This window comes from Triturus cristatus, chromosome 5_2 (assembly GCF_964204655.1).
Source record: "Triturus cristatus chromosome 5_2, aTriCri1.1, whole genome shotgun sequence".
Lineage (NCBI taxonomy): Eukaryota > Metazoa > Chordata > Amphibia > Caudata > Salamandridae > Triturus > Triturus cristatus.
Window position 1 is genome coordinate 425,752,554 of NC_140588.1, and position 22,940 is coordinate 425,775,493.

Genomic DNA, 22,940 nt, shown 5'->3' on the forward strand with positions numbered 1-22,940 from the left:
CTTATCTGTGGTCTTTTTCCGTCACTGCATATTTTTGTGGATATATGTATCTGTTAGGGAGGACATGCAGTAACTGTACCTCCTACTCTCTTGTTGTGATAGGTACATCATTCAGTCCCTCCAATTGCACAGACTTGTCCTTGGCCATTAAAAGACAATCTAAGGCCATTCAACAGGATTTGTGAACTAAGCGCAAGCATGTGCATTCCACTGTGTGTTTCACCACCAGCTAATGACGTTCTCTCTTGGCACCTGAGACATGATCAAACTTACAATGGTTTCATGCTGCTAGATTTTGTTCTCACTGTACGAAGGTAAGAAGGTAGGCTGGCAAACCCAGTTATACAATACTACAATAGCGAATAATGGTTAGAATGCAAGAGTCAATGACAGTGGGGTTTTACATTTACCACTGCATTCTCCTGCATGTTCAAACTGAAAACCTGATCAAGCAGAACTCCTGAGGACTTGACTTTACAGGCAGGTATTTGAGAGGCCACCATGCATGAAGTCCAACTGTTCAAGAGATTCAGATTCTTTTAAATTATAAGAAGCTATGTTTTATCAGCATAGAGCATTTTGAAGTTGTTGTCACAATCCTCTTGTGTGCCCTCTCTGTCACAAACCCCTCCTGCCCCTTCTGTGCAGTGGTTTAGTGTGCGGGGCTCAAGTTGCTTTACCACTATGGCGCTTTATGACACGTAATTATGGACTAATGTTCCCCCAACATCCTCATGACAGATGCTCCCCCACCACCCTCATGACAGATGCTCCCCCACCACCCTCATGACTAATGCTCCCTCAGCACCCTCATGACTCATGTACCCCTAGCACCCTCATGACCGATGCTCCCCACCACCTTCATGACTGATGCTCCCCCATAACCCTCATGACTGATGCTTCCTCAGCACCCTAATGGCTGATGCTCCCTCAGCACCCTCATGACTGATGCTCCCTCAGCACCCCAGGACTGATGTGCCCCCCACACTCTAATGACTGATTCTCCCCAGCACTCTCATCACTGATGCTCCTCCAGCACCCTCAGAACTGATGTTACCCCAGCACCCTCATGACTGATGCTTCCCCTGCGATTCCATTATGCTTAAGTCCCTGCAAGCTTCCTCTAGAATCCCGTCAGCCATTGGCAAGCCTTGATCCTCTTGTTACTAAGACCTTGGTGTGGTTTTCCATTGAGTCCCTGCAAGCTTCCGCCAGAATCTGGTGGACCAATAGAATTCCTTACACCTGCTATAGCTGGGGCCTTAGTGTTGCTTTCCATTATGCACGTTCGAGGAAAAATGATACATTTGTTTCCTGTCATTGGCTCCAATCGTCAAGTTGCACCTGCCCTTCCTGTAAGGTCAAAGCGAGTGTACTAACACGTGTTTTCTCCATGGGTTTGAGAACCCTCCAGAAGGCCATGTGCTCCACATGCCACACGTGATCTAGCTACATCCATTGAGCCTATGAGAGGGTATATAAACCCCACCGCAACACGAGTCATGGCTTGGCCTCGCTCCCTGTTGAACAAGCTTCATCCTTCCCACTCACCTGAAGAATCCAGCCGAAACTGAGAAGCATTCCAGGGTACTTCATGTCCAAGTGAACAGGTGGTTCCTGTGACTCCAGCTCCCTCAAGGTCTTCCTCATCCCTCCCTCCTGTACATCTACCATGGACCACTGCAACTCCCTGAGTCAAAGCCTTGAGATAGTCTTCGAAATTCAGTCAAGTGAAAGAACTAGGCTAAGTACTTGTATCAGGTTAGTGCACACTAATCCTCCTATAGTAGTAGCTGAACAGAGAATCAGTGTCTTCAAAGACTATAGACTTTTTGTCCATGCCCTCCCTGTGATGTCCTCCGGAGCTTCTTCTGTGTTTACACTCCGGACCCTTCCTGTAACCTTGGCACTTGAACTGTTTGCACAAGGACCAAAGACTTTAGCTCTGTGTGTCTCTGATGAACAGTAGTGCTAAGAGAAAGCACTTCAGAGTCTTTGATTTATATAGGAACCTAGTACTCCAACCTGTGTTCCTAATTTATCCATTGGAGTGCTAATAACTCCAACCTGTGTCCTGAGTTTATCCCTGAGAGTGCAAGTAACTCCAACCTGTGTTCTGAGTTTACCCCTGGGAGTGTAAGTAACTCCAATCTATGTTCCGAGTTTATCCCTGGGAGTGCCACACTCCAATCTGAATTTTGGATATTCTGCTCACATGCCATGCTGCTGATTAACCCCTTCCATGCTGCGCAGATTCCGCCGCTGTGCTGACGGAATCTTGCGCGGGCGTGGTCATGACGGAACGGTTCCGTCATGAGCACAGCTCAACCGTGGCTCATGACGGAACCGTTCCGTCATGAGCACCGAAGGGGTTAAACTTTTATGTGTATGTCACTGAAGTCAATGCATGATCATTTTATACAGAGGCCTGTTAGTGTACTGATGGCAACTGCCTCCTCTTGTTATTTCCAGTATATTGTGTCATCGCAAAACCAGAGATTCTGGTCCAGTGTGTATCTAACGCACAGTCGCAGAAGGTCTCAGGAGCTGCAAATCCTGTTACGTAGTGTCACACAGCTGCTGAGTAGATCCAGTATCGCAAGTCTCTCTTTTCTTATTTTCTCCTAACCCCCTTCCCCCAGGGGACAGTGTGTGATCTAAGGTTTCAGTTCCTTGACCTGCACTGTCCTCGGAGGGATAGGAGGTCCAGCATCGGCTCCAGTGTCGTCTCTATGGTTGGGAACAGGTGAGTGCATGACAGCAGTGACCCATCTATTGATGAATGGCTGACAGACAGTCCTTACACATCAGTGCTGGCCTAGAAGCGTGCTTATCCTGCTTTGTGATATCCACTGTATCCTCCACAGAGAACTGAGCGCTGCATCCAAGTTACCTAATCAGGTCAGAAAGAGGTCAGACATAGATGTTAAACAGCAATGGTGATAGTGAAACAATGCCCCCCTCCTGGGAAAGGTTGGCAATCCTTGGAGGGGCAATGATCTGTGAAGAAATTAATCAAGCATTTTTGCCTCAAACCTATGGTGAAATGCTAGACTGTTTTAGTTGAATATTAAGCCACCTTGTTGATATGTGATGAACATCTAGGAATCTAACAAGAACAAGTCTAAAGACATATCCAGGGTATGGCTCAACACATTTTTCCAGTAGTGTTTGAGAGAGAAATATGCTAAGCTGCTGCTGTGCCACTTTTCACTGTATATGATGGTAATTTACAACTCAACTGCACATGATGTATTTGGTGGTTGTGTGTATATGTATACATGTGCAGTACTTCTGCATGTGTTGTACCTGTTCTCTGTGTAAACTGCTGATGCTGTTAATGTAATTTGCTTTGTACCTGTGTGTTGTGTTAGGGAAGCTTGCATTGCTCCTGACTCCGCTCAAGAGTGTGTGTGTATCTGTATGTGAGTGTCCTCGTATACTGCTTTTGCTGTTTTCTGTGTATTGTGAGAAACTTGCATTACTGTTGCACACTATGACCCAGATTTACAAACATTTTGGGTTGCGTTACTTAATACAAAACTGATGCAATGTATAGTGGTGGTATTTACAATGCAATGCAAATCGCGATTTGCATTGGACTGTAACCAAAAGCAACGCAAAGCTGCACAATATGCTCCCTTCAATGGAAGGCAGCACATTGTGTCAAGGGGATGGCCCATGGGTGGTGCATGGACGTTCCTATGCAAGCACCCATGGGTTATGAAGCAAACCCTGTTCTTCAAGAATTGTAGACAGGGATTTGCACCAAAATCCTGTGCCTCCTTAAACCAGGTGTAAAGAAGAGAAACGTTTTAATGTATCTTTGTTTTCCCCTCTTTCCATGTGTGCTGCATTCTACAGCACAGATAGAGAGTGGAAAACTTCTAAAAGCATGGTTTTTGGACTGCGAGGGACCCCTTCCTGTACAAAAACTATGCTTCACATAAGACGCACAACCTCGTACTATGGCGCAAGGGTATCTGCATTGGCGCAATACAGTTAAAAGTGCGCCAGCGCAGGGAGAGAGCAGAACAGCACCACATCTTAGAGGATTCGTTGCCTTTCTGCGCTCGCCCATTCATGCAAGGCAGCGTAGCAACTTTACTCTCTGCACTGAGTGATTATTTTTGTAAATCGGCTCCAAACACCTTTTGGCTGTGAATCTTGCAGCGCTAGCGCTGCCACCTGACCTTTGTATTGAGTATGATTGTACTTCCACTGCACTCTGGGTGTGTGAGGAACTGGAAGCATGATTGTTTCAATTTATTCTATGTGAAGGCACTTTACACTACTCACAACTGTCGCGCACCTTCCAGTGTGCAAGGAAAGCTTGCAAGACAGCAGCCCATAAGTTCCTTCCGGGTTTTCAGGAAACGCTCATTTGCCAAAACCACCGCACATTTTACAGCTCTTTATTTGTCGATAATCTATTTACTAGCATTCCCAGGTCGCGCGTGTTAATGAGATTAGCGATTAAAGGGCTTGGTAGGGTCCGGAGCCTCCTTCTGACTGAGAGGGCCGCGGGCAGGCACTTGAAGGAGGGAAGTCGGTGTCCTAGGGGCTCTTGTACAAACTCTGCTCCGGTGAAGAGCAGACATGGAGAAATCACGGCAGGTGTGGGACAACCCACTGCAGTTCATCTTCGCCTGCATCTCTTACGCCGTGGGGCTGGGCAATGTGTGGCGGTTCCCGTACCTGTGTCAGATGTACGGAGGAGGTAGGTGCGACCCGGCTGTATTTCAGTAGGCTCTGCTCTTCAGCGGCGTAGCCAGTGTCTTGTGGTTCCCAATGGAAGCTACGACCCTGGTGCTACTTTGCTGCCTTGTTGGCACGTGCCCTGGGTCCGAGGCCACACTGGAAGTAAAGCCACTTTTTGAAAACATTTGGAAATGTCATCATAATTGCGGTCAGCAAAGTTTTATTCCAATGTACGCTTTCCCCACTTATGCTATCCTGACTTACCTGCTATTATCTATAGACTCGATGAGCTGCTTTCATCTCCCAGATTTGTGTTTGAACACATTCTCCTCCCTGATGACTTTTATTATTGTTCAGTCAGGAGCGTGTCAACTGCAGCCCTAAACAGGTGTCCATAAAGGTCAAAACAGACATTATACATTCGCTTAATACCTTTAGATCTACGCAACGAATGTCAAATGGGCAAACTCTGTTAAATAATAGCTTTACTCTTGAAATTCAGGGTTACACACCGAAATGGAACTACTGCTTTCTGATGATTTAAAGTTTCGGGCATTCATGTATTAATTTCAAAAATTGAGGTGAGGGAACTAAATTAAAGAAGAAAAACGTGTAAATATACAGGGACGTGGTTACCAGTGGTGCAGTAGGTGCAGTGGCACAAGGGTCCAGAGGCATGATGAGCCCACTGAACCCCGATTATTGCTATATTTAACTATCAAACAGCGGTCATTAAGCCTATTTTTCTTTCTTGCACTATGACCCCTAACCATGCCACTGTAAACATACATTTATGAGAAAGTTTTTATTGTAAATTTGATAGTTTTATCAGGTTTAGACCTTTTCTCCTTAAATAATTTTGTGTGAATTCGGCATTCAGATAAACATTTTATCAGCTATTCTGTTGTCAGCTGTATTGCATACAATTCTGTTCTGTACCCCGCTTAACATGTATTAAATTAATTGTATTGTAGCATTTGTATAGTGCTTTACAGCCTGTTATTGAGCTCTGAAGCGCTTTATCTGACAGACAGCCCGGTACGCCGTTGGGGTTGCATGGCTGGCTGTGTTGTATTTGCTGTAATGAATGCTACGTGTGAAGTGTTTTGGTGCCGTGCATTAGGGCAGAGGTGTTTGAATGCATGGGCAATATGGGCCCTGGGCCAGAGCCCCAGCATTCCAAGGGCCCCCCTGATAGAGCCAGCTATGCTCTGCAGTCATACCCTGATGACCTTGAACGATTCTTCAACAAACTGTTTTAGATACTGTCTTTCTTTAATTTATTTTCAATGTGGGTGATGTGTTAGAGTCTATTACAGACATTGTGCAGTGAAATGTTGTGTTTATGTTTCATGCAACATCCATATAAAAAGATTCCTTTAGAGAAAAACAGGACCTCACATAGGAGAAATGGGAGGGGTAACAGAGATTATTGCACTAGTGAGCTGCTGCTGTATTACAATATTGAAAATGCTCATCACTAGTCACTATCCCTGAATATTAGATGTAGACACATTTAGAATTTGGACCAATGTGCCTGTGTACTCTCAGTGACCTGGCCAAGAAGGCATGAAAGAGCTGAAATTGGATCATAATTATAAATATTTTCCGGACAAGGGCCCCCTACATATGTTTGTCCCAGGGACCCCAAAATCCTTAAGATGTCCCTGCATGAGTGACCAGAGAGGTGCTCTAACCTTTTCTTGGGGTGCAGTGCATAGAAGTGTGATGGAGCAGGAGGTGTGAAAGGCAGGTCTGCAAAGGGAGGATTAAAAGTGGAAGAAATAGGTGAAAGAGAAAGCCTCCAGGTGTCTAGAATGCAAGGATCTTGCTCCATCGTGGCAGGGTTTAGCTGTGCAAGAAGGGCGGAGGCTGATGCTGTTCAGCCCATCCCGAGTTTGTGAGGTGTTTAAAATAGGGTTTCAAGACTAAACAATAACACCTCTCTTCCTACATACTTATTAATCCCAACAACCATTGTAGTAAGGTGTGTTGCCCGCACTTACAGGGCCTGTAAATTAAATGCTACTAGTGGGCTTGCAAAAACCAAAGGAAATGATGGACAGAGTGTTGAACATTGCAAGCACTCACCCCAGTCAACTGATCTGGGTTTAATCCATCACAGTTCTTTAGCCCACTCTGCCACCCCAGTTCAAATCAGTCTGACCCTGTGCCTCATGGGAACAGTCCAACCCGAACTGCCAAGCCATGTCTTCCCTGGGCCTGCAGCACTGATTGGGCCACCCACCCAAGTAGCCCTGTAAACATTTCTCAGGCCTGCTATTGCAGCCGGTGTGTGCAGTTTTAAAATGCCATTTCGCCCTGGCTAACAAAACCTTTTGCCAGGCCTATACCTTCCTTTTAATACACATAAGTCACCCCTAGGATAGGCCCTACACAGCCTAGAGGGCAGGGTGCTGTGTACTTAAAATGTCCTAAATTTGTTTTTCACTACTGTGAGACCTACCTCTTCCATAAGATAACATCGGGTTACATTATTACATCTAATAAGTGATAACTTTCAATTGGGAACAGGTAGGAATGTTGAGTGTGGTGTCTAAAGAATTTTAATTTAATACCGTCTGTAATGGTAAAGTTGGATTTTTCGTAAAACTTCTGAAAATGGCACTTTTAGAAAGAATTAATTTTCATGTCCCAACCATTTGGTCCCCCCAAACTGTATCCTGGGTCATATGTCTAGGTGTAGCTGGTTTGATCTTTGGTTATCACTCCCAGGCAGTGAGGCAAAGGGGAAATAGGTGTTGACAGGATGGGCCATCTCTGAGTGGATGGGGGGGCGGAGGTGTCACCTACCACACTTGCATATCACAAAGGTTTTGCCAGAGTACACTCACATACGGTTTAACACTAGTCTTTTCTGTTCACAGACAAGCTGGGCACAGGGCAGGGAGGTAGGAAATTCCAAACACCTTTGGTGGTGGAAACTTCAATGCTGGCACAACACACCAATTTTAAATATTACACCCAACGCTTCAGTACACCTCTGGACCTGTGGATACTACAGAAGACGGAGTGCTGTGCTGTTCTGCTACCCGAAGGACTGCTACCCTGCTGCCCTGTTACTCTGCTTTCCTGCTGCCTGCTGTACTGAGAAGGAAGACTGAACTTGCACCCTTCATCCCAGACTAAAGTGACTCTAAGTGTCAGCTCACTGACCTTCTGTTCCGATCTACAGGGGCATAACAAGCTCCTGAGGTCACCCTAAATAAGCCCAGTTGACCTGCTGCCTGGACCTGCAACTGGAACTGCCTGAACCCTGCTGGCCTCTGATGTACCGAGCTCCTGACCCCCAAGAGGGGCCCCTCAGGTCTTGGATCCTTAGTGTAGCATCAGTTGAGCTCTCCCCCCTAAAAAAGGAGAAAAACTGATGTTTTGCACTCTTCTCAACTGCAAACAGGCCTTTTGACTTGCCTGCCAACGCAAAGCTCCAGTGAACCTTTGTGCCACAGCGACTGCCATCTATGCCTGATAATGTGAGATCTGCACTTCGCGCTACAGCATTGACAGCCCATGTGACACCCTAACACTAATCTCCAGCCAACGTGAACCTCCAGCAACGACCAGCTGCGACCCCAAATAGGATCTTCGCACAACCATCTCCCTGCTCCTCGTGGCTGCCTCTATCTCAAACAAAACTCTTTGTGATGGACTTTTGAACGTAATCCTTCAGCATGGCTAACCTGGTCCCTGTATCCAGCCCGTGCACCATTGTGGTCTGCCTGAACTTGTGGCTTTCACCTGGTCTTGCCCGACCAGATGACCGTGAATGGCGATTTGTGCCTTTAGGTGCTACACTTATCTTAAATCTTTGAAATTGATAATGTCTGGTTCTACTGATTGGAGTTTTGTCATTTTGGTCTCAAATCATTTATTGACTTTTACTCTATTGGTGTTAGGCGTGACTTTTTGTGCTAAGTTAACAGAGAGTTGAGCACAGGTTAATTTGGGGTTTCCTTTTGTCTCACTATGACAAGAATTGTGGTTGCTGCTTGAGTACGGTATCACCCACTCCCCCAACGAGTAACCCAATTTCTAACAGTTCTCGACCCCTGTAAATCAGAACACTGAGGAGAGCCTGTTCTATTAAAAGGGGAATGGGCGGAACTCCCGGAGTTTCACTCTGCAGTATTCCATGGAGTTACATAAAAACCTCGCAAGATTTTGTGAAGTCCCACCAATGGGAGTAAAAAATGCATGTTGCACTGTTCGCACTGCAATTTAGCAACAGTACTGTGAGCAGCGATGAAAAATCAGAGCTGACGGCACTAAACGGTATGCAAGAACACACAGCCATTACAGTTGATATTGTTGTCACTCGAGTAGAAAATCTACTCGAGCGGCAGCAAATCTACTCGAGAAGCAGCCCTCTTAATGTGACTACTCGTGACTTCCCATGATCACCGAGTGAGAAAATCGCACTTGGGGACGCCAAATCTCATTCGCATTTCTGAAGCCTCATGGGCAAAAATTCCACCACACATCGATTGGCAGAATTTGGCCAGTATTCGCGTAACAAGAATAACGCAGGGTCACCAAATTCCGCCAATTCCGTGGGTGGAATGAAACATTCCACCCATCACTAATTAAAAGTAAGGATGGGGAGTTCAGAGTATTTTTCTGTTGAGCACATGAGCGAGTTTCATAGATTCACAGAAAGTGGTGTTGAGAACTGTGACAGGTCCAGTTATCATTGCAGTGCAGCACATAAAAACAACTCTTGGCGCAACATCTAGATTATAGGAATAGTGGCTTCTTTGGCAGTAGGTGACTTGTCCTGATAGGTTACCTTCCAATGAGACAGAGCTGAGCTTTTTAGTTCAAAAGTATTTTCATCAGCTTCCTTTAAATTATGAATGCCATGGATCTTGTTTTTTGGATCCCCTTGAAATATTGCCTTTTTGGACAGGAGTTAGCATCTAGGGCCTAGGCCACGGTTACTCATAGTACGGCCCTGCAAGTCTTCCTTGGTGGCCAGCGGACCTTGCAGACATCCTACCTGTGTTTTAAAGGAGGGAGACAGAGGGAGAGAGACAGGGAAACAGAGGGAGGGAGAGAGACAGGGAAACAGAGGGAGGGAGAGAGACAGGGAGAGATAGAGGGAGGGAGACAGAGAGAGAGAGACGGAGGGAGGGAGACAGAGGGAGGGAGACGGAGGGAGGGAGACGGAGGGAGGGAGACGGAGGGAGGGAGACAGAGGGAGGGAGATGGAGGGAGACAGAGGGAGGGAGGGTGACGGAGGGAGACAGAGGGAGGGAGACGGAGGGAGGGAGGGAGACGGAGGGAGGGAGAGGGAGGGAGGGAAACGGAGGGAGGGAGGGAGAGGGAGGGAGGAAGACGGAGGGAGGGAGGGAGACGGAGGGAGACAGAGGGAGGGAGGGAGACGGAGGGAGACAGAGGGAGACGGAGGGAGAGGGAGGGAGAGAGACAGAGGGAGAGGGAGGGAGACAGGGAGGGAGACGGAGGGTGACAGAGGGAAGGAGGGAGGGAGACAGAGGGAGGGAGAGGGAAACAGGGAGGGAGATAGAGGGAGAGAGACAGAGGGAGACAGAGGGAGGGAGAGAGACAGGGAGAGAGACATGGAGAGATAGAGGGCGGGAGAGAGACAGGGAGAGATAGAGGGAGGGAGACAGAGAGGGTGACAGAGGGAGGGAGGGAGACGGAGAGAGACGGAGGGAGACAAAGTGAGATGGAGGGAGGGAGGGAGATGGAGGGAGAGAGAGGGAGGGAGGGAGACGGAGGGAGGGAGGGAGAGAGAGGGAGGAAGACGGAGGGAGGGAGGGAGACGGAGGGAGACAGAGGGAGGGAGGGAGACGGAGGGAGACAGAGGGAGACGGAGGGAGAGGGAGGGAGAGAGACAGAGGGAGAGGGAGGGAGACAGGGAGGGAGACGGAGGGTGACAGAGGGAGGGAGGGAGACAGAGGGAGGGAGAGGGAAACAGGGAGGGAGACAGAGGGAGAGAGACAGAGGGAGACAGAGGGAGGGAGAGAGACAGGTAGAGAGACATGGAGAGATAGAGGGCGGGAGAGAGACAGGGAGAGATAGAGGGAGGGAGACAGAGAGGGAGACAGAGGGAGGGAGGGAGACGGAGAGAGACGGAGGGAGACAGAGTGAGATGGAGGGAGAGGGAGGAAGAGGGAGGGAGAGAGGGAGAGGGAGGGAGACAGGGAGGGAGACGGAGGGTGACAGAGGGAGGGAGGGAGACAGAGGGAGGGAGAGGAAGACAGGGAGGGAGACAGAGGGAGAGAGACAGGGAGACAGAGGGAGGGAGAGAGACAGGGAGAGATAGAGGGAGGGAGGGAGACAGAGAGAGAGATGGAGGGAGGGAGACAGAGGGAGGGAGACGGAGGGAGGTTGATGGTGGGAGGGAGATGGAGGGAGACAGAGGGACGGGAGACAGAGGGAGGGAGGGGGAGGGAGGGAGGGAGACGGAGGGAGACAGAGGGAGGGAGGGAGACGGAGGGAGACGGAGGGAGAGGGTGGGAGAGGGAGGGAGAGAGACAGAGGGAGAGGGAGGGAGACAGGGAGGGAGATGGAGCATGACAGAGGGAGGGAGGGAGGCGGAGGGAGGGAGACGGAGGGAGGTAGACAGAGGGAGGGAGGGAGATGAGACAGGGAGATGGAGGGAGATGTAGGGAGAGGGAGGGAGACAGAGGGAGAGGGAGGGAGATAGAGGGGCAGAAAGACGGAGGGAGACAGAGGGAGACAAAGGGAAGGAGAGAGACAGGGAGGGAGACAGAGGGAGGGAGACAGAGGGAGGGAGACAGAGGGAGGGAGACAGAGAGGGAGACAGAGAGGGAGGAGGGCGACAGAGGGAGGGCAACAGAGGGGGAGACAGAGAGGGAGACAGAGAGGGAGGAGGGAGACAGAGGGAGGAGGGAGACAGAGGGAGGAGGGAGACAGAGGGAGACAGAGAGAGGAGGGAGACAGAGGGAGGAGGGTGACAGAGGAAGGAGGGCGACGGAGGGAGGGCGACGGAGGGAGGGCGACGGAGGGAGGGCGACGGAGGGAGAGAGACAGGGGGAGAGAGACAGGGAGAGAGAGACAGGGAAAGAGAGACAGGGAGAGAGAGACAGGGGGAGAGAGGGAGGGAGAGGGAGGGGGCGGGAGAGAGAGGGAGGGGGAGGGAGGGAGAGGGAGGGGAAGAGGGAAAGGGAGGGGAAGGAGGAGAGAGGGGCGGGAGGGGGAGAGGGAGAGAGAGAGAGAGATGTGTGTGTATGCCGGGTCTGGTGGCTCAGTGGACGAAGGCGTCTGCTACAGGGACCTGTGTTCAACCTCATGGTCACAATATAAATTTGGCCACCGAGAGAAAGTTTGTGAGTACACATGGGCTGAAGGAACGCAGCCCGAATAGAGGAGGAAAGACAGTCATACGCAGCCTTTTGGCCCCCGCCCTCGGTCTAAAGGAAATCAGCACACTCCTGGCCTGCAGTGGGGCTTGAGTGCAACTGTGTCAGCCTCCGCGGGGAGACACAAGGAGCTCGATACGCATCAGGGCACTCAGAAGCCTAGCAGGCAATAAAGTGTGACGTAGGGTCCCAGCTTGGGTGGTGTCTAGAGTTAGGAGATAAGCAAAGACGCAGAAGAGGTCAAAACTCACAGGATACAAGGAGGAAAAGTAAATCTACAGTAAAATCAGCAATCCTGTGGCAACGGTGGCAGCACAGCACGCAGTCACGGAATCTCAAAGGCACCTAAGGTTACCCACTGGAATTACAGCATCTTTTCTAAAGGATGGCACCTGGAAGAGGCCAACCACAAAAAGGGCAGAATGGGTGGCTGCAGGTTGATACAGATACTTCAATGGCATGGGAAACCCTAAAGAAAAAGGGATAAGTGCAACACAGAGAGAGACATAGAAGAAATCCTGATCAAAAGCCCCCAGCAATGTGAGAAAGGGGTAGCGTCAGTATCCAAAACAATTAAGGAATTTGTGGGTAAACACTTCAAGAGAAAACCACTTTTACCAGACTCACAGTTACCAGGTGAAGCACATCCATTGGAGGACGAGAATATTAGCCAATGCCTATTAGATTTATGTACATCCTCTTTGAGCGAACAAGACTTGTTAAGGCGTAATTACTTTACCAAAACTGTCCTCATCACCGTGGCTCTTCTCTCTTCAAGATAAAGAAGTATCGCAGTTGTTGGAGAAAAGCAACGAGGGTGAGAAAGGAGATTATAGCAGGGCTTCAGGACTGAGCAAGAAAAGAACATGGAGCAGCCTCTCGGGTTAAAGAATGAGGCTATAGAAGGCTCAGCATAAAACTCTTTAATGGGAATAGAGATTATGCGGACTCCATCGGCCTCTATGATGGACATAATGTTAAAGCTTCAAAAAAAATTACATTGTGGTTATAACAAGGAAAGAAGTGGTATAAATATAATTAGGAAGTCTAAACGTGTTGTTTGTATCCCGGTCTTAAACGAGACACTCCAAATGTGAAAATGCATATTTCAACCCAATGATAGGTGAGGCAGCTAAAAACAGGACCTGAGTGAATAGGCAATTTTAAAATTGGCAATCTGATAATTTTGTAATAAGTGTGTAATTGAATCGAGTATAAAGGGGTATTTAAATAGTAGGGCTTTTTAATTTTTTAAAAAATTGGTTTTAGACTTTGAATTGTATCATTGAAATTTTGAATATTGCAATATTTATTAATTAAAAGGTTAAATGTTTATGATAAGGTGATTATATATGTAACTGTGTCGTTTAAAGACCATTGGTCTAAATAAACATATTTTTGACTGACTGACATAAAACCATAACATATTTATTGTTTTACATGTAATGTTTATTAAACATATCAATCTATTTATATATATTTGAATTATATATTATGTATATATGTATATTATATGTCACTTATATATTATATATGTAAAGTATATGTGTTTATATGTTAATATTTGATAAACGGCACAGCTCGTCATAAAATAAGACTTTTAAAACATCTAACTGTACCACATCTGCAAGTTGCAAAACAGAATAAGGAAAACATTTGTAAAATAAAATCAAGCTTTGGAAATAATAAGACAATTATGGTTTACTGTATCATCCCCTTATCATCGATACAGCTGGAAAATAATTCTAGATGGCATGCCATATTTCTACAAGTTTTTGTTTTGTATATTTCCACAAGCCTCTTTATCTCACTTTCACTCGTTATCAGCCTACTAAGTCACTCATTGCACATAGGGAGCAGAGAGCAAAATATTACTTTCTTCCTCAGTCTGGTCAGTACGTTTATAGCAATACCTGGGTTTCTTGGGGGAAGTACTTAATGTATGCCTGTAGCTATTCAAAGACAGAATGCGAAACAATATAGTGCACATGGTTTTTGTTAGTGACGGATTGATTTCATCCTAGCAGGCCTCAACTTTAGGTGTATACTTCCTTAATGGCAGAATGAACTCTCACAGGTATTTCTGGTCAAATTATCCATTAGCCATAACTTGTATGCTTTTTTTTTTTACTTTATCCCCCATTCTAGCGGAAATAAAGTTGATGGTGGACCATGGCTCGGACATGTCTATTGATTCAGGGAGGTCCCAAATATGTTTGAACCAAACAAGTGACCTACTTCATCCTTCATGCAGGCATGCTCTAAGATGGCTTCGCTCTGTTCACCCCCATTCATATCCAGTGCAAGAGTGGCCGAATAAGCAAGCTTATTGGAGGTTATTTTGTGGGGTAATTTTTGTACCCCATCTACACAACAGTACTATGTCCACACGCAGCCAGGATTTTTGTATGGGGCCTCCGTGACTAACAATCATGATGTAATTCCCCTGGCTATAGTTTATATGTATACATTGACCCTTTTTGCTTATTAATAGCTTGGAAAACCTTGCAGAAGGAGAAATAACTGAGCTGGGTGTTTTCTAGATGCAGATCATTCCACATGGTCACTCAAACCATCAATCTTCTGTAATGTATGTGTCATGAACTGCCAAAAGAGCCTTTGGTCTTTTGCTCTAACAGCATTGAGCAAATCAGACCACCTAGCATGTTCCCATTCACCTGGATAATTTTGTATAATATCCTAGCTCATGCTCAGAGACCTAGGGCTCCCTGATCCTCTTCTTGACTTCACCATTAGGCTCCACTGTGATAAATTTGCACAAATCCGTTGGGAATCTAATGAGGAAACTACTGATCCTTTTAGGGTCGATAAGGGAGTCACGCAAGGATGCATGCTTGCCCCTACATTGTTCTTGTTGTTTATTAATGGCTGTACTGATTTTCTTCTGACATGCGACAAGGATTCTTTGGTACTCGGAGGAACCAAAATACTTGTTTTTATAGTTCACAGATGGTACCTTGTTAGTATCTAAAACTCCCATAGGCCTTGACAACCTTCTGAAAAAATGTAATTCAAATTGTATAGTAATCAATGCAAGCAAAACAAAGTTCATGCCCATCCACCCCCTTAGAGGATTTAGAGTAATATTAACCCTAGAAGGATTACTGTGGCATTTTATCTAGTGTCCAATACCTGGGTTAGCCAGGCTACAAAAATCACTCTCATACTCAACCATAGGGTGGCCACTGTTCTAAAATTTGCAAACAAAACCTCTTCTTGGAGTATGAAAGGTTCAAGCCATAGCAGCCGCAGTCTAGGGAGCAGAACCTTGGGGCTATAGAAACTTAAATGCTCTGGAAGTAGCTAAGAATACATTTTTGAGAGTGGCCATAAAACTCCCTCAAAGTTTTCAATTAGTTTTTAAGACCTAGGCTATCGACCCGTATCCCCAAGACTTGCCCAATACCGATTTTGTACTGGTTGCAAATCTGGTCTACTCCCAAGTTCAAGCACTTTAGGGTAGGCTTCAGTGACGTTCTGAACAGGTCACGGAGGGAAGTTGCTACAGTGGCTGGGCTATGTAAAGCAGGCCCTTTTCTCTATGGGTCTGGGGGAGTACTGGTTAGATCCAAGTACAATCACACCATCAGTTTAACAGAAGTTGAAGCTCACATACTGGGAGCTTGAGGAAGCAAAGCTCTACAAGCAGTCAGGCCTGGGGCACTCTACTAAATGTTTTTTAGAGCGCAAGCCATTTCCTCCTTTGAGAAGTACATGGACGATATTGGTCCTCCATTCGAAACGACTCTCTACATAAGGGTTAGGTTGGGCACACTCCCACTTGCTACATTCACTGCCAAATGGAAAGATAACCATGGAGGTTGCAAAATATGTCTTGCATTTAGAGGAAGTGGTGAAACGGAGGATCATTTATTGTTCTTTTGTCCTAATTATCAAAAGCAGCTGAAGCGCTGGATAGTTCCCTTATGTCGTTTTCTAAGGGTTCGTCAGTACCAAAACCCATTTCTCCCATGCATTTACCCATAGGAATTTTAGACACCACTACAGCCTGAACCACTGAATGGAATTACACCAAATTCTGCAGAAAGCTTCATCTTGGTCCAGAAAGAGTGCTTTATGTAATTTGGTGTAAATTTGTTCAGTAGTTTTGGAGTTAATAAAGAAAGAAGATTTATGTATATCTAGAGACACAGATCTACTGTGGAGGATCAACGAATCCATGCGGCAAAAGCAACTGTGATTAGCTAGCTGCAACCTGACAGAAAAGTTGCAGCTGCCATTTTGTGAGATTGGACATGGGTCCCAAGGTGGGAAATACAATCTTAAAAGTATATAAGGGGTCAGGATAGAGGTATCCTGACTCTGTGGTACTGATGGAGGGGACTGTGAGGGAGCCCTCATGGGCAAGAGAGTGTCCAAAAACATTATATTTTGGGCACACAGATCCATGGATACCCTGCAGTGCTCAGTGTGGCCCCCATGTGACTCTGCAGCAGATACGCGGATATAGACTGCAATTGAAAAAACACATACTGACTCACAGTCACACACTCTCTCACATGCCCACACAACCACTCATCCACTCACCCACACATCTATACACCCCCTACACACCCATAATTACTCACACACCCTCTCTCACACCCATACAGTCACTGATACATCCACACAGAGACCCAGGGAATCACTCATACACCCACTCACAGAAGTACTCATGCACCCACTCACACAGCCACATACACACTCATACATCTACTTACACACCCACTCAGACCCATACAGCCACTCACAGATGTACACAGCCACTTGAACACCCACTCATACACCCACCAACCACACACTCACACACCCACTTACACCCATACAGAAACCCAGAAAACCACTCACACATCCATATAGCCATTCACACACCCATGCAGTCACTGATACATCCACTCGGAGACTCAGAGAACTACTGACACACCCACTCACAGACCCACACATTCACTCATACAGCTACTCACACAGCCATGTGCACACCCTTTCAACCACTTATATACCCACTCACAGACCCACACAGCCACTCACACAGCCACTCACACGGCCACTCACACACCATACAGCAAACCCACTGACACCTGCACACAACTACTCACACATCACTCAGACCCACACAGCCACGTACACTCTCACTCATACACCCACCTATTGCACACTCACACACCCAGTTACACACCCACACAACCACTCACACACCCACTCACATACCCATATAGCCACTCACACACTTACTCAGAGAAGCAGAAAGCCACTTACACACCCATACAGGTACTCACACACCCAGTCACACATCCATACAACCACTCACACACCCATACAGTCATTGATAGATCCACTCAGAGAACCACTGACATACCCACTCTCAGACCCACACAGGCACTCACAGACACACACACACACTCACACTCATACAACCACTCAAACATTTATACAGCCACTCACACACATGCCCACTGTATTAAATGTGTTGTTGTTTTGTATTGAATGTCTGTGGATCGAGTGAGAAAGTGGAAAAAAGAATTTGAAAAAAAGGAACCAGTGTTTGGGAAAAGGGCTGGCTATGAAAAAAGCCTTTGTGATTGGGAGAAGTTGGCCTGGTATATGCTGTCCACTAGTTATAGTGGGCACCTTGTACCAGTCCAAACAACCCCTTATTGATGATAGGTTAAAGACAACCTTTATTGAAAGCTATCCTAGTGGTAGCTATGGAGAGCAGCCTTCAGGCTAAGTCATGAAGGAATGTAAAGCAGCTTGTTTTACCAGTCTATAATCTCTTGAATGGCTAAATGAAAGACAACCACACCAGGTATATATATAAAATATATGTATTTATTTCTAAACACACCCTCCTAGTCTCTTTATGAGGCTAGAGGTCAAAACACATAAGTTACACTTCAAATAGTACAGTAAAATAGCACAAATACACGTCAGGCCCTAGGGGCTAGCCAAACCATATACTAAAATAGTGGTATAAGAACCACAACTTGACTAGGCACAAGGCCTAGAGCCTGTAGAATCGCTGGGACCCCAAGGAACCACCCAAGGTAGTGACACAGGAGACCCACGGGGGCCCTGTGCAGCGTGAGAACACAGCCACGAGCTCCCGTTAGCTTCTATGGGGAAAGTCGCGGTTAGATTTGTAAAGATTAGAGACACTTAGAAATGAGTCAGGACCAAACCCTTTGGGACTTAGGAAGTTCTAGGGTCAACACCCACGGGAGCACCAGAGTACTCGTGTTACATCACCCAGGGAAGCCGGGTGCATAGGTGTCAAATAGTGTCGGGTCGTCGTTTTCAATGGGAGCTGGCAAAGAAGTGCTGCTGCAGGGACGATGAGAAGTGTCCGAAGAGATCCGAACCTGGATCAAAGATCTGAAGAACCTGAAAGCAGAGGGGACAGAGTCTGGGTCACTTGCAGTGACCAGGGGAATGATAGACGAATGCCCACCGATGTCGGGTGTTTCAGGTGAAGAAGGTGAAGCTTGACTCTTCAGCCACGAGGACCAGGAGGCGTCGAGGACAACCAGGAGCTGGATTCGAGCTGTCCCACAAAGGATGTCGAATGCTGCAGTGTCGGTGCCCGGATTGGACACAACAAGCCTTGGCAACAGCAACCCACGCAGAAAGCAGAAAGATGCTTTGGTGCAGCCCAGCAAGGTCTGAGGGATTCACCACTTGGTAGGGAGTCAGGGCACGTCTGGAGCAACCAGGGAAGCCCAAGGAAAATCAAAGTTACCTTCACAGGGACCCACCAGTCGACGGACCAGGGATCGCGAAGGGACCTTGAGAGGAAACACAAAATGGTGGCCCATGGCTCATTTGGGGTGACTAGGCCAACAGTCTTCAGTGGATTCTCTGCTCGAGGTGGAGGCTACAAGTAACCCCAAGGACGACTTCAAGAGATGTCGAGAAGTCAATGCACTTGCAAAAGTACCCGGTGACCAGGAGTTCCGGTTCCACGCTACTCACAAGGTCTGCGGGTCTCAGCTTTACTGGGGACTCGGTCGGCCTCTGAGATTTCTGGAAATCCTCTTCCTAGGCTGCAATTACTTCGGAGTCCAGCGGGAGCTTCGGAAATGCAGACCTCAAAATGCTTTGTTGGTGCCTGCCAAGCAGGGGAGTCACTCCTTGACCCCAAGGGAGATTTCTTCAGTCCTTTAATCTTTAGTAGCACATCGAAGTTCCAGGATTCAGCTTCATAGTTTCATCCAGGGATATCTAAAGTTCTGGTTACAGAGGTTCCTTACTTATACCTAAGGAAGGGGTTGGACTAGCTCTGGTGTCCCACCTATGGGAGAGTTTGGAAAGAGGGTTGGCTGCACCCATGTCCTTTGTCCAGTTTCGTGCCAGAGCAGGGGCTGGAAGCCCCTAAACCGTTTTGAGCTGGACTATGCACAGGGACACCAAATGTGCCCCCAGTGCAGGATTTCAAAGCACTCAGAGAGTGCTCCCACCCAGCCCCAATACACATCAGCCTGTCTGGGAGGTGGTTACACCTCCCTGTGACAGGAAACCTATCGTCCAGGCCTCCCCTGCCGGAGTTTGGGTCAGCAGCAGGAGTCCAAACTTATGTCTGTGGCTGCAGCATCCATTTTGTGATGCCAGGGCTCTGTTAGATTTCTACCGGGTATACCAGTACTGCCATGTCTCTCCCTCTAGAAGGGTGGGATCATATCCTCACATCAGGAATTGATCTGGGGGTATGATTCCAAGGTGTTTGACACCAAACACAACATGTTCCCGTGCAGCCAGTCCAAAGTTAGCATTAACCGTTTAAGATGTAATGCACTTAAGAGTATATGGTCAGGCTGCACCACTGACAACCCTAGAGAAGACATTCCGAAGGCTGCAGAGGGGCTCAGCTCATGCGTGGGCACCCTCTCACATATAACCAAGCGCTCTGCCTTCAGGATTGTTAAGACCTGCCATAGGAGCGACTGATAGGTTTGTATGTGCAGTGTTAGGTGAGGTATAGTGAACCAATACCTCAGACAGGGGTGCATGCACCACCTTACTCAGGCTGCAGTAGCAGACCTGTGGTGTTGTTTTGGGTGGCTTTCCAGGGGTGGCATAATACATGCTTCAGTCCCTGGTAGGCCTCTGGGATACCTATGCCCTGGGTACATAGTATACCCTATACTAGGGACTCACAAGGGTACCTCAGGATCCAATCTGTGGTGTACCTAAAGTACATGCAATCAATTTAGAGAGGAAGCAGCTAGGCTGGGGCCCTGAATAGCAGGGTTCCAGCCAGACTAAATCGAAAAACAGGGAAACACCAGCAAAAAGTGGGGGTAAACATGTGAAGCAGATCCTACTCTCCTGCAGTGATTATAATGTGCAGATGACAATTACACAAAGAACAGGATGCAGTCCTTTAAATTGTTGAGGAACACCCTGTTGCCTGTGTCTGTGAAATGGACTCCATCTTTTCGATATATTCCATCAATGTCCAAGCGTAAGTTGTTATGGTGTATAGAGCCCATTTTGTGGTCTCGGAGAATTCCAGAAACAGCTTTATTGACATGTTTATTGGTTTTCGCTATTTGCAGACAAAACTGTGTTGACAACTGCCACTTTAGTCTCTGGCAAATGTGGAGAACACCAAGGCAGTATGTGGGAAAAGTGTCATTTTTTACCAAAGGTATCCTTCATTAGGATTTCCAGTCCTACCCCAGTAGTTGTGGTCATTGCCAGCACAGTGCACAATTATGAGGTCTGGATGTTGGCAATCCGCAAGGCTTTCAACCAAAGGCAGCAAGTGGTGCCACTTTTTACACTCTCTGTCCAACTCAAGTAATGTCTACATTACATAAACCTAGGTTCCTCTCAATGTCACTATTTCTAGCACTATCTCTGGCCCAAAGTACAAAGCTATGGCACACAATCCAGACTTTGACCATTTGGAGACAAGCAGGAGTAGCACACCGGAAATGGCTGCAGCAGAATGAGACAGTTTTGAAGGCGAAAGGCAGCTAAAATGGAGGACAGCAAGTAAAATATAAAAGAACATATTTGATGTACATGGAACTAAAATTAGGTAGTGAGTTTAAGAAAAAAAGTAACTAACTCTGTGATTGGCTTTGGAAAAATAAAAAAAGTTGTGTTTCTTTGGATATGCTTGGAATTGCTAACAGTCAACTTACACCTGCTACAGTTAATGTGAAGCTAATATGCTGTTTAGAGAATGTCTTGTGAACTTTTGACCTCCTGGTAGGCAGAGACTATTGGAAACATGGCTACTATGGAAACGAAGCTAAAAGAATGTGGGGGAAGGGAACAAAAGAGACAGCAGAGGCCTATTTACAAAGAAGGGATGGAGCCCGGCGTTAGCCTTCTTGTCTGCAGCGCTCCACCGCTTCTGAAAAGGCAGGGCTGCACCGTATTTACAACAATACATGCAGCTCTGTGATTCCCCCTGCGCTGGCACTAATTTCTCACAAGAAATGCGCATGCGCGGGCGTCCGCGCATACGCATTTGTCACAAGAAGTTGGAAACGAGGAAGAGGGAGCCCCGGAGACGCCACTCTGCAGGTAAGTCTTTACATTTAATTATTTTATCATGCATGATATTATTTTAAAAGGAGGGTGGGCGGGAGGCGGGTGGCGCAGTGGGCTACGCGGAGCGCGCGAATGTGCATAGATTTGGGCACACTACACGCTGCTCCACGTAGCCCCACTACGCCCACTACGCCCATAAATTTGGTGCTGCCTCCTATTTACGCCACCCTTGTAAATAGGGGTCAATATCAAAATCAATGAGTGTTTCGGTGGAAAGCCCACTGCAACATCCATTGCCCACCCATTTCACACTAAGTATAGCTTGAAAGGGTGCCTTATTGACAAGGCTGTGTTAAGCCATGTTAAGTGGCTTAACACTGCCTTGTAAATAAGGCGAAGCCCTTATTGTCACAGGAACATCTTTAAAAGTGAGGTTCCTGTGGCCATAGAGGCTTGTATATATGCCCGAGAGTGGGAAACTGAAGAGCAGACTAGTTTTCAAAAAGTACTCAGTAGGGAGTGTATTGTATTTGACAATATTTTATAAAATGAAATATAAATAAAACGCAATAATAGCAGATTGTTTTTTTTTTTTTTTTTTTTTTTTTATAAAAACCTTTATTTCTTCAAGAATCTGGACACATCTATTCAGCCGACAACCCGGAGGTTCGGCAGCTTCATTAGGAGAGTATAGAGAATCGTCCACAGTACATTGAAGGAGCAGTGAGAAGGTTCCATTTTTAATAATTACAAACACACAACAAACCCCAGCAAGGCAACAACACTGAATGCCCACGGTGGTAGCCCCCCAGGGGGAGCCGGACCCCAATCATCTAACGGTCACAGTACTATGATAAGAGGAAAAAGGGGGAAAAGCAGAGGCCCAAGAGGTCAATTAACCATCACATCTACATACGGAGCTGGAATGAAGGTCAAGAAGAAAGCTGTTCCTCGGGGGGATCCAGATCAGGGGCAAGACATATTCCCCCCCTGTATTGGTTCCACCGCCCCCAGATGGCATGCCACCTCCGAGGGCGGCCTCTGGCGCAATATACTGTCTTCTCCCTGAGCATACTCCAGTCCATATTTTCTTTCCACGCAGTTAACGTGGGGGGCCCCCCGGAACCCCACAAGCGCGCGATGTCCCTCTTAGCAACCATGTTACCCAGGGTCACCCACTGGGTCTGTGCCTCATCATGGTCAGTGGGCCCCCAGACATTCAGGAGACAACACCGCGCCTCTGGCTGCATGGCAATGCCCGTCACCTCCCCCATCACCGCATGAACTCGCCTCCAAAATTCCGTGATGACACCACATTCCCAGATGATATGTAGGAAAGTACCCACCATA

The 22,940-nt window shown here is 47.1% G+C and overlaps 1 protein-coding gene across 1 annotated transcript in view; it reads left to right on the forward strand.

The window, feature by feature from the left end:
• Positions 1-4,293: 4,293 nt before the first annotated feature.
• Positions 4,294-22,940, forward strand: part of SLC6A20 (solute carrier family 6 member 20) — a 358,737-nt gene continuing 340,090 nt past the window's right edge. Inside the window, exon 1 of the mRNA XM_085607357.1 lies at positions 4,294-4,720. Within this exon, the coding sequence (XP_085463483.1) occupies positions 4,600-4,720 (121 nt within the window). The 5' untranslated portion in view covers positions 4,294-4,599. The remainder of the gene's footprint in view (positions 4,721-22,940) is intronic.